At 39.9% G+C, this 13,122-nt stretch overlaps 1 protein-coding gene across 1 annotated transcript in view; it reads left to right on the top strand.

Moving 5' to 3' along the window:
* The first annotated feature begins 6,726 nt into the window (after nucleotides 1–6,726).
* The window catches only part of LYRM7 (LYR motif containing 7), a 150,456-nt gene continuing 144,060 nt past the window's right edge, over nucleotides 6,727–13,122 (top strand). Inside the window, exon 1 of the mRNA XM_070465069.1 lies at nucleotides 6,727–6,830. Within this exon, the coding sequence (XP_070321170.1) occupies nucleotides 6,828–6,830 (3 nt within the window). The 5' untranslated portion in view covers nucleotides 6,727–6,827. The remainder of the gene's footprint in view (nucleotides 6,831–13,122) is intronic.

Here is a 13,122-nt window from a genome sequence, read left to right as displayed (position 1 = left end):
TGCATATCTGAGGTTATTGATATTTCTCCTGGCAATCTTGACTCCAGCTTGTGCTTCTTCCAGACCAGCATTTCTCATGATGTACTCTGCATATAAGTTAAATAAGCAGGGTGACAATATACAGCCTTGACGTACTCCTTTTCCTGTTTGGAACCAGTCTGTTGTTCCATGTCCAGTTTAACTGTTGCTTCCTGACCTGCAGGTTTCTCAAGAGGTCAGGTGGTCTGGTATTCCCATCTTTTTCAGAGTTTTCCACAGTTTATTGTGATCCACACAGTCAAAGGCTTTGGCATAGTCAATAAAGCAGAAATAGATGTTTTTCTGGAACTCTCTTGCTTTTTCGATGATCCAGCGGATGTTGGCAATTTGATCTCTGGTTTATCTGCCTGTTCTAAAACCGTCTTGAACATCTGGAATTTCATGGTTCACATATTGCTGAAGCCTGGCTTGGAGAATTTTGAGCATTACTTTACTACCGTGTGAGATGAGTGCAATCATGTGGTAGTTTGAGCATTCTTTGGGATTTCCTTTCTTAGGGATTGGAATGAAAACTGACCTTTTCCAGTTCTGTGGCCATTGCTGAGTTTTCCAAATTTGCTGGCATATTGAGTGCAGCACTTTCACAGCATCATCTTTCAGGATTTGAAATAGCTCAACTGGAATTCCACTAATCTGACCTATTTACTTCAACCCTGTTCCTAAAATCTAGACATGAGACTTCCCAAGGGACTAATATGGCTTGGTGCTAACCGGCTATTCACTTCCAGCCTGGTTTTTGTTGATTTGGAGGTTTGTTTATGGTGTTTTTTTTTAATGTTTTTGTTTTGTTGGTTTGGTTTGGTTTGATTTTCTGTTGCATTGGAATGAACAATGACCACCATTTAGATTTGTAACCTTCAATCTTGTAGTAAATTGTATTTGAAAACTGCATTCTAAATTTAGTTGATTTCACCAGCAAGCTTCTCAAGATCAAGATAGTTTATATGTTTTCAGACTGACTGTGCTCATGTGAAAATTTACAGCCACAGCCACATATTAACAAATGTGAGGGCAATGATCAAATTAACATGGACTTGACAGAGCAGAGTTCCACACTTATAACTGGGTTATGAAAGGTTATCTGCAAGTTAACTGCATGGAAACTGTTATGTGTTTTCCCACCTAAAAGTTAGTATTAAAAAACATTTATTTTTAGCATAGCATTTCATGTTACAAAATTATTAACCACTAGATCCCTGCAAGACCTCTGCAACAAGGGGCCCTGTGTGAACTCTGAACCTTCATTTGATTCACCTTTCTGCACGGGGCATGGAGCAATGTGTCCACGGGGCCACAAGAATGAGCCCACCCAGAGTCTGTTACCATCTACTGGTACCTGGCTCCCAGTTCTCTGGGGATAAGGGTAGAGGGATCTTTGTAGGGAGATGGAAGGAGTGTGGTTATAAGAGCCGGGGTATAGACACCCTGTGCTCTGCCTCGGGAAAAGAGAAAGAAGTGGGAAGCCCGTAGACCTAAAGCCAGGCTGAGGACCAGCCCTCCCTGCAGTGCCACGCTCTAGGAAACTGAACTCAGCCTTCCAGGTCCTTAGGAAGGTGTATCAGCCAGGAAGAAGGCCAGAACAGAATATTTTGTTGAAATTTTATTAGATTTTTTTTTAAAGGAACAAACCAATAAAACTTGGCAAAATACAGAACCAGGCAACATACATTAGAAGCACTTATAATACCTAGTAAGTATATAAAAATGTGTTCAACCTGGACAAAGTGCAATACAAACCAGTCAGTGAGACACTTTTTCTGCCTATCGAATTGGCAGTAATGAAAAGATTGATAAAATGTAATATTGGAGTGAAAACACCTCACTCAGAATGGGAAAAAAATATTTGTAAACCATATATCTGATAAGGGACTTGTATCTAGAATATATAAAGAACTTAAAACTCACTAGTAAAAAGATCACCTAAATGGCCAGCTGTCATTGTGGGGTGTATGTGTGCTGTGTAATCAGCAAAAGAAACACAGGAAGACACACACTGATACATCTTACTAAATTCATTGGCTAAAGTACCTAATAATACAGAGTGGGGAAGAGAAGAGTCCCAGATCTGCCACTTACCCTCTGCAGAAGAGGAGTAAGAAAGTACAGGTGACCGTCTGGCCGGACGGGCGGCCTCGGGTGAGCCCCCCAGCCTGGGTGTGCTGCACATCTCCCTGATATTGTGGGTCACCCCGGTGAACAGCTCGTCCTGCCCCCCTTCCTTCCTGAGGTTTTCTCCTCTAGTTTCTCACTTGAACCTCACAAGATGCTACATTTCTAGCCTCTTCTCTGAAGAAAAATAGAGGCTAATTACAGCTTCCTCTCAGATCTAGTAATGAGGAACCTGGCAGGCTACACCCACGTGGTCACAAAAAGTCAAACACGACTGATCAACTAACACACACACGCACACACATGTGAAATTTAAGGGGACCCCAAAGTACATGACTATGGTTTATGACTAGTACTCACCAAAAGTGTACTTGTTCTATATAAGTGGCCTACTAGAGCTTCTAACTGTACACTGCACTTGGAAAAAAATTACACTCTGGAAAATTGACACTCTGCTACAAACTGTGAATAAAATAAAGCCTTCTTTGTTCTACTTGAGTTATATCTTCATTAATTATTAAGGCCTAGTCTTCCAGTTTGCAGCGGAAGCAGAAATTCTCTAACCTCATTAGGCATTCGGGGAAACTAAAGGAGTTCACCACGGATGATTCCCTCCATCTAAAGACTGGCGTTATCTACAAGGTGAAAATCACTGTTGACACGTGAAAAGATGTCTATAACCCACAATGCCATTGGTATAACAAGAAAGATATCCTCTCAAGGCACAGACACGCCTTCTCCAAGATAAGAGCTCCAGAAAGCATGGGGCTTCCCTAGTGCCTCAGTGGTTAAAAAAAAAAATCTGCCTGTAAATGCAGGAGACCTGGGTTTGATTCCTGGGTTGGAAAGAGCCCCTGGAGGGGGGCATGGCAACACACTCCAGTATTCTTGCCTAGAAACGCCATGGACAGAAGAGTCAGATGATGCTACAGTCCATGGGGTCACAAAGAGCCTGGCATGGCTTAGCGAATAAACAACAAGCATCAGTTCAGTCACTCAGTCATGACCGACTCTTTGCCACCCCATGGACTGCAGCGTGCCAGGCTTCCCAGTCTATCACCAGCTCCTGGAGTTTGCTCAAACTCATGTCCACAGGGTTGGTGATGCCATCAAACCATCTCATCCTCTGTCATCCCCTTCTCCTCCTGTCTTCAGTCTTTCCCAGCATTGGAGTCTTTTCCAATGAGTCAGTTCTTCGCATCGGGTGGCTGAAGTAATGGAGTTCCAGCTTCAGTTTCAGTCCTTCCAATGAATATTCAGGACTGATTTCCTTTAGGATTGACTGGTTGGATCTCCTTGCAGTCCAAGGGACTCTCAAGAGTCTTTTGAACAAGACAGTTCAAAAGCATCGATTCTTCGGCACTCAGCTTTCTTTATGGTCCAACTCTCACATCCATGCATGACTACTAGAAAAGCCATAGGTTTGACTAGACAGACCTTTGTCGGCAAAGTAATGTCTCTGCTTTTTAATATACTGTCTGGGTTTGTCATACCTTTTCTTCCAAGGAGCAGGGCTCCTTTTAAATTTCAGTCACCATATGCAGTGATTTTGGAGTCCAAGAAAATAAAGTCTGTCACTGTTTCCATTGTTTCCCCATCTATTTGCCATGAAGTGATGGAACCAGATGCCATGATCTTAGTTTTCTGAATGTTGAGTTTTAAGCCAGCTTTTTCACTCATAAAGAGGCTCTTTTGTTCCTCTTCACTTTCTGCCATTAGGGTAGTTATCATTTGCATATCAGAGGTTGTTGATATTTCTCCCAGCAATCTTGATTCTAGATTGAGCTTCATCCAGCCTAGCATTTCACATGATATACTCTGCATAGAAGTTAAATAAGCAGTGACATTATACAGCCTTTACTTACTCCTTTCCCAATTTGGAACCAGTCTGTTGTTCCATGTCCACTTCTAACTGTTGCTTCTTGACCTGCATACAGATTTCTTAGGAGGCAGGTAATGTGGTCGGGTATTCCCATCTCTTGAAGAATTTTCCACAGTTTGTTGTGATCCATACAGTCAAAGGCTTTGGTGTAGTGAATAAAGGAGAAGTAGATGTTTTTCTGGAACTTTCTTGCTTTGTCGATGATCCAACAGATGTTGGCAATTTGATCTCTGGTTCCTCTGCCTTTTCTAAATCCAGCTTGAACATCTGGAAGTTCTCGGTTCAAGTACTGTTGAAGCCTGGATTGGAGAATTTTGAGCATTACTTTGCTAGCGTGTGAGATGAGTGCAATTGTGTGGGAGTTTGAGAATTCTTTGGGATTTCCTTTCTTAGGGATTGGAATGAAAACTGACCTTTTCCAGTCCTGTGGCCACTGCTGAGTTTTCCAAATTTGCTGGCATATTGAGTGCAGCACTTTCACAGTATCATCTTTCAGGATTTGAAATAGCTCAACTGGAATTCCATCACCTCCACTAGTTTTGTTTGTAGTGATGCTTCCTAAGGCCCACTTGACTTCACATTCCAGGATGTCTGGCTCTAGGTGAGTGATCACACCATTGTGGTTATCTGGGTCATTAAGAACTTTTCTGTATAGTTCTTCTGTGTATTCTTGCCACTTCTTAATATTTTCTGCTTCTGTTAGGGCCATACTGTTTCTGTCCTTTACTGTACCCAACTTTGCATGAAATGTTCTCTTGGTATCTCTAATTTTCTTGAAGAGATCTCTAGCCTTTCCCATTCTGTTGTTTTCCTCTATTTCTTTGCATTGATCACTGAGGAAGGCTTTCTTATCTCTCCTTGCTAATAAGCATAGAGCCCAGTATTAACAAACCATCCTTCTATAAAAGGAGAAAGGAATTCTGTTGTCCACTATCTGAAACATCCTTGCAAAAGGTAGAGATAAAGGACAAGATGCTGAACTGTCAGGGACACTGGCCCCCTCTCCAAAGATCAACCCCAAGAATATAGAGAAGGAAAATTATAAGAAATCCTTTATAGGGGGAGTGCTTTAAACAGGCCAGTGCAGGGTATGGTGGCTTTAGCCTAAAACAGGAGGCAGCCCCAAATGGGACATATTAGAGCTCTGGTTCTATTTCTCCTCTGCTGTTGTCTTGGAACAAATACTGCCAATTGCCATGCCTGAAATGACTCAGATCCACTGGTATGCTGGAGCTGGTACAGTGGTTCTCAATAGCCAATTATTAAATTATCAATAAGTTTGCAAACTAGTTTTTAAACACAGCCATTGTTAAAAATTAAATTATACAAACTTACAATTAAATAAGGTCACATTAAAAACAGAGGCAACGCTCATGTTCATAACAGCATTATTTACAATAGCCAAAAGTAGAAACAACCCATGTGGCTATCAATAGTTTATGGATAAATAAAGCATGGTATATACATGCAGTGGGATAGTATTCAGCCTTAAAAGGAAAGAAGTTCTGACACATCCTACATGAATGAACCTTGAGGACATTATGCCAGTGAAATAAGAGAGACACAAAAAAGACAAATTCTATCTTTTCTACTTATGTGACATTTACAGAGCAGTCGAAAAACTATCAGACTAGAATGGTGGTTTGCCAGGGCTCAAGGGGTAAGAGGAATGGGGAGTTGTTTAATGGGTATAGTGTTTCAGTTTTGCAAGGGAAGAATTCTGGGGATTGGTTACATAATAATGTGAATAAACTTAAAACTTACTGAACTATCCACTGAAAAATGGTTAAAATAGTAAGTTTTCTGTTATGTGTATTTTACAGCAATTAAAAGTTTAACAATTTTTTAAAAGCAAAGATAATACAATCTCAATTTCCTGGTTTCATAATAGTTGATAGTTATGTAAGGTATTACCTTGGGGGAAATGGGTACTCATAACTCTCCTCTGCTATTTTACAACTTCTGTGAGTCTATAATTATATTTTAAAGATTTTTTTAAAACAATATATACTCAAAAGTCATTACTTCCTAATTATTATACTACAGTTTGCAATTATCTATATTCTTGAGATTATTTATAACTAGGTGGAAACCCTAAATTTTATGCTACTGCACATGTCAGTTGGCAGCTTAAAATTGGCCCCGATTTTACACCATGAAAATCAGCAAACCCTACTAATCAGGGCTTCCCCCTATCAACTCTTAACTGGTTGTTAAGCCTTTACCAGCAGTCCATGGTCCAGGGGCCCTCAGATGAAGTCCTGGGCTTGTGAGAGGATGAGACAAATAAGGGGACTAACAGACCTCAAGCAGTTGCTTATAAACTTCAGAGTTGGAGAATTACAACCAAGTTAATAGTTAATTAAGCTGTTACAGTTAATTCTGTGTGTCAACTTGATTGAGGTAAGGGATGCCCAGAGAGCTGAAAAAGCATTATTTCAGGGTGCATCTGTGAGGGTGTTTCTGGGAGAGACTAGCATTTGAGTCAGAAGACTTAGGAAGGAAGCCCCTTGCTCAGGAATGTGGGCTATCATCTTATCATATGGTTTTCAAGGAGAATTCCCACTCTTCCTCTGTCTTTCCCCTCTCCCACTACAGGAGCTGGGACTTCCGTCTTTTCCTGTCTTTGAGAGTTAGGACATCAGAGCTCCTGGTTCTTCAGCCTTCGACATTGGGATTTACACCAGTCTCCCCCTCGTTTCTCAGGCCTTTGCCTGCAGACTGAATCATACAGCCAACTTCAGTGGTTCTCCAGCTGGCAAATGACAGATCATGGGACTTCTCGGCCTCCATAACCATGGTGAGTCAATTCTTATATTAAATCTCCCCTTAATCTATTTATTGACATATATTCTATTGGCTCTGTTCCTCCAGATAATGAAATACAGAGGCAAAAGAGAAAGACCTGACAAGCAGGTTTGTTTTGAGAGGTGAGGGGTGACTGTGGGTTTTCTTGGCAGTGGGTTTTTTCCTGCTTGGAGCTTTGTACCCAGAGCTCATCCACTCCCTACCCCCTGAGTTTATTGGCACTAAAGCAGTGTATCTGGCTTTCCCCTACTTCCTGCTTTTGGATTGGAGATATCTTTTTAAAATTTTGGTTATGATGGGGACTATGGACATTCTGAATCTAAAGTGGGAGATTCAGGAGAAATTTGGCTCTGAATAGGGATTATTTCTGAAATTCCTAAGAAAATATACTCCTTCCCTGAGAGCTTGCTGAAACTATAGCTATAGAAGGAACCCCAGTCCCACTTAAGCATCTACTGCCTCGCTAAAACCAGTAGGAAAAGAAACTTGAATAATTTTAGACTTCGAACTTTTAAGTCACAAGACCAAGAGATTTGATTTTGGATTTTAATTCCTTTATTCAAATTGTCTCTGGGCTTAAATTTATTCGACTTTCATTTCTATCTGAGAATTTGATAACAAGAAAAGACCAATACTCACATTATATATAGTTCCATATTTTTAGAGTTTTTATTATTAGAATACCTTGCTATTTTTATTCAGTCTGATGCAGAACCTCTGATATGCTATGTTGGTGATATAACTGGACATAGTTTGGCATGGAAATAATGAAATTACTTTCAGCCTTTGAAATGAATTATCTTTAGTGTTGACTGATTAGTGTACTTTCTTACCCATTTCCTAGCCTTCTGGGATCAAAATCTACACTCCCACCAACAAACCCAGAATAGTGCCCCAAAGAGAAGTGGTTAGTTTGGGAAGAGCAGTTTATGAAAGGGCATCCAAACTGAGAACAGCCTACGGTTGATCATAGGCTTAATAATTAAGTCAGTGGATTCGAAAAACAAAAAGCTGAGTAATATAGGAATGGAATTCCTTTCTTCTACTCCTGGCCTCCATGAGAAGGGCTTTTTTCCTAAGTGTGCTCACTCCATCCCAAGGTAGGTTGGAGCGATTTCTCTGGTAAATCTGTAAAGAATAACCACTAATGCAAGTTCTCGGCTCTGTTCTTCCTCTTACTGCCCTCAAGAGGCTCACATCCCCTGCTAACCCACCAAATCCCTTTACCCTCCTTGGGTTAATCTCCTTAATTGTGGGTTAAGTGTTGGCAGGGACACACCTAGGTTACAGACCTAGAGCCACATCCTCCAACCTCCTCTCTAACAGTAATGAAGATGTAATAAAAATGTTGGCCTCTGTACTTACTTTTTTGTTTTCTCAGTTTGTCCAAAACTTGGGCAAGGAAAAGGGGTGTTATTTGGAATCCTCTAGGGAAGTTATTTGGAGAAGGAAATGGCAACCCACTCCAGTGTTCTTGCCTGGAGAAACCCAGGGACGGCAGAGCCTGGTGGGCTGCCATCTATGGGGTCGCACAGAGTCAGACAGGACTGAAGCAACTTAGCAGCAGCAGGGAACTTAATGCAAAGTATTGCATATTTTCCAAAGAGAAATGCTATTCATTAGGCTTTCAAGAGAGTAAATAACAAAAGCTATTATAGAATCATAAATACATGTTGTAGCTGAATCTCGACACACAGTGGCTTGATGTTGAGAAGGGTTATGTCCTCCATTTAGCAAACATGAGCTTTCTCTGATAGCTGTCTTCTTTCTCTGAAATATTTATAACATATTTGATGGAATAAAAGTAATAATATAGACTGCAAAATACATCCTATATGCAGAATATGCTTAATTATTTCCAACAGAACAAAAAAAAAAATCATCCTTTGTCTGCCTAACCATAGTTAGTAGCAAACAAGTATTTGAATGAGACATTTCATGAACTTTAGAAAAGAAAATGCAACTCCTATTTACTAATAATATAGCATATTTTTTTAAATTCACAGCATTAACAAAAGTTCTGAGAAAGATCTTTTGAAGTGGAACATAATTTAATAACAAAAATGTGCTCCATTAAAGTTTTGTTGAATGACAAAATGCAGTTCATGAAAACCTTAATGCTCTCCTGAATCAAACCTGTACTGATGTGATAAAATACGATTTTAAAAGGATAAACTCTTGCTCTTAAGAGTAACATTCTTATCAGTCTCATAGCTGGTGATGCCCTTTGGACTGTTCATTTTTAGATGCTGCTGATGCTGTTCACAGAAGAACAGATACATCATATAAAGAGGAAATAAGAGAAAGAATAGTGACAGAATGTCTTTTTAATTTTAATTTTATTGGAATGTAGTTAATTTACAGTGTTGTATTAGTTTTGGACATACAGTAGTTATTCAGTTATACATATACATATATTCATTCTTTTCAGAGTCCTCTCATATAGGTTATCACAGGATATTGAGTAAAGTTCCCTGTGCTACACAATAGGTCCTTGTTGGTTATCTCTCTTACATGTAGTAGTGTGTGTATGTTCATCCCAACATCCTGCTTTATTCCTCCCCACTATGTTTCCCATTTGGTAACCATACGTTTGCTTTTGATATCTGTAATTCTATTTGTTTTGTAAATACATTCATTTGTATGTTTTTTAAATTAGATTCCACATCATATGATATTTGTCTTTGTCTGACTTACTTCACTTAGTATGATAATCTCTAGTCCATCCATGAGCTTGCAAATGGCATCATTTCATTCTTTTTATGGCTCAGTAGTATTGCACTGTGTATATGCACCACATCTTCTTTATCCATTTGTCAGTGGATATTTAGGTTGCTTCCATGTCTTGGCTATTGTGAACAGTGCTGCAGTGAAATCACATGGTTTTTATTCTTCAGTTAATGTGGTATATCATACTAATTGATTTGCAGATATTTAAGAATCCTTACATCTCTAAAATTAAATCTCACTTGATCATGGCATATGACCTTTTAATGTATTGTTGGATTCAGTTTTCTAGTATTTTGTTGAGTATTTTTGTGTCTGTGTTCATCAGTGATATTGGCCTTTAATTTTTTTAGTGGTATCTTTGTCTGGTTTTGGTATCAGGATGATGGTGGCCCCATAGAAGGTCATTCTTTCTTTCTCAGATGTTCAGCATTATTAGAAGCAATCACAACACCTCCACAATCCTGAATTCTGCTTACCCTTCATATCTTCCTATGGCAGCAGCACATGAAGTCCAAAACCTTGCCTTCATTTGACATATTTAGTACAGGTGATTCATGGAATGTTTTAGCTATTTTAGTACTAGTTACCTTGGGCTGTGAAAACCCATTTTGTTAATGGTATCTGGATTCTCCTTGTCTTCACCTTAAAATTGGCCAAGTAACTAATCTCAAGTCTCCACCACCTCACCCCACCCTTCCTTGAGTATCTATTGCCTGCAACCATTCATGGTAAAAATTTCTCCAGCATTTAAATACTTGTATCAATTTTTAATGCCTAGCTCACAGATTACTGGTAAAATAGGGAAGAATCAAGAGAACCTGTGCAGATAATACCACAGCCAAACACAGAACCAGAAAGTTAGTCTTCTGGGGCACTGCTACTGCTGCCACTGAGCACAGGAACTGCGACTTGCACGGTTGTCATTCCTGGTGTCTAATACTGGATCCAACAGTTGGCAGCACAAACACTGTTCTGTCTGCCAACTGGATGCTGCTGCCACTGACACCAGAAAGCAATCTCCACTGTCTTTGTTTCTTTGTGTCATTAGTTTCAAATTCAAAATCTCAGGTGAATCCATCTGATTGGCAGAGCCTAAGTGAAGGGCTTACATCCTAGCTGGCAGAGGAGCTAGAATACTAGATGTCTTTTCATTTGGGAGATAAGGAATCCTTTCAATTCAAAGGGAGTTCAAATGGTGAACATCAGAGATTACAAGTATCCATTACATGTATGGGCTTCCCCGGGGGCTCAGAAGTTAAAGAATCCACCTACAATGCAGGAGATCCGGGTTCAATCCCCAGACCAGGAAGATCCCCTGAAGAAGGGAACGGCAACCCACTTCAGTATTCTTTCCTGAACAATACCATGGACAGAAGAGCCTGGTGGGCTGCAGTCCATGGGGTCACAAAGAGTCAGATACAGCTGAGCAACTAACACTGTCACATTACACATATAATTTGAGTAAATGCTGCAGGATGTAACAAGATATACACAGTTTGGTTTTTATCAATAGTATATTTAATACAGAGAGCATAGCGCATATCTCGTCAGTGTTGTTGTTCAGTTGCTAAGACCTGTCCGACTCTGTGACTCCATAGACCGTAGCATGCCAGGCCTCCCTGTCCCTCACCATCCCCCAGGATTCACCCAAGTTCATGTCCATTGAATCAGTGATGCCATCCAACCATCTCATGCTCTGTCATCTCCTCCTCCTGCCTTCAATCTTTCCCAGCATCAGGGCCTTTTCTGATGAGCTGTCTCTTCACATTGGTGGCCAGAGTATTGGAGTTTCAGCATCAGTCCTTACAATGAATATTCAGGGTTGACTTCCCTTAAGATTGACTGGTTTGATCTCCCTGCTGTCCAAGGGGCTCTCAAGAGTGTTCTCTAGCACCACAATTCGAAAGGATCAATTCTTCAGTGCTCAGCCTTCTTTATGGTCCACCTCTCGCATCCGTACATGGCAACTGGAAAGACCATAGCTTTGACTATACAGACCTTTGTCAACAAAGTGATGTCTCTGCTTTTTAATACACTGTCTAGATTTGTCATAGCTTTCCTTCCAAGAAGCAACCGTCTTTATATTTCACGGCTGAAGTCACCATATGCAGTGATTTTGGAGCCCAAGAAGAGAAAATCTGTCACTGCTTCCACTTTTTCCCATTTGCCATGAAGTGATGAGACCAGATGCCATGATCTCAGTTTTTTGAATGTTGAATGTTAAGCCAGCCTTTTCACTCTTCTTTCACTTTCATCAAGAGGCTCTTTAGTTCCTCTTCACTTTCTACCATTAGGGTAGTTATCATTTGCATATCTGAGGTTGTTGATATTTCTCCCAGCAATCTTGATTCCAGCTTGTGCTTCATCCAGCCTGGCATTTCACATGATGTACTCTGCATAGAAGTTAAATAAGCAGGGTGACAGTATACAGCCTTGATGTACTCCCTTTTCCAATTTGGGACCAGTCCATTGTCCCATGTCTGGTTCTAACTGTTGCTTCTTGACCTGCATACAGGTTTCTCAGGAGGCAGGTAATGTGGTCTATCTAGTATTCCCATCTCTTTAAGATTTCCAGTCTGTTGTGATTCACACTATCAAAAGCTTTTGTGTACTCAATGAAGCAGATGTTTTCTGAAATTCTCTTGCTTTTTCTATGATTCAGTAGGTGTTGGCAATTTGACCTCTGGTTCCTCTGCCTTTTCAAGTCTAGCTTGTACATTTGGAAGTTCTTGATTCATGTACTGTTGAAACCTAGCTTGAAAGATTTGGGGCATTATTACATTTAAAAATTTTGTATTTCTTTATTTGGGGGGCTGCACTGGGTATTTATTGCACGTGGGCTTTTCTCTAGTTGTCGGGGGGGGCTACTCTCTAGTTGCAGTACACAGCCTTCTCATTATGGTGGCCTCTCTTGTTTGAGAATGTGGGTTATAAGGTACCTGGGCTTTAATAGTTGTGGTACGTCAGTTTAGTTGTTCCACTGCACGTGGGATCTTCCCAGACCAGGGACTGAACCTGTGTCTCCTGCATTAGCAGGTAGATTTTTAACCACTGGGCCACCAGGGATGTCCCATCGTTATTACATTTTTTACAGTGGCACAAATCCCTCCAAAACTCCTCTCCTGCCCCAGACCTTCCCTCATAAAATAAGTCATAAAAGTACATAAAGCTATACAGTGTCAGGGGAAATTTTTTTTTTTTTTATAAATCCTCCTAGAGTGGGAAAGGCTTTTAAAAATGTGAACTAAATTAAAATTTGAAACATTAATTATATATTTTAAATACCATAAACAAAGTAAAAAAAAAGACAGAAAAAAAATTCACTTGTAAGACATATACAGCCAGTATCTCTAATCCACCCACCAAAATTTTTTTAAGTCACCAATAAATTAAAAAGTTTAGAAGAAAAACAATTTGCAATAAAATGTATCAAAATCTACTAAAATGGTCTTGGGGATTAAAAATGGAAGGAACTTATAAAGAAAATGAGCAAAGAGACAAAAGCAGATAACAAATATTAAATAAATTTTAGAAGCTAGAAAGTGCCTATGTGA

This window comes from Odocoileus virginianus, chromosome 3, assembly GCF_023699985.2.
Source record: "Odocoileus virginianus isolate 20LAN1187 ecotype Illinois chromosome 3, Ovbor_1.2, whole genome shotgun sequence".
In the NCBI taxonomy this organism is placed as follows: domain Eukaryota; kingdom Metazoa; phylum Chordata; class Mammalia; order Artiodactyla; family Cervidae; genus Odocoileus; species Odocoileus virginianus.
Note: the sequence above shows the minus strand (reverse complement) of the source record. Positions and strands in the feature narration are given on the sequence as shown.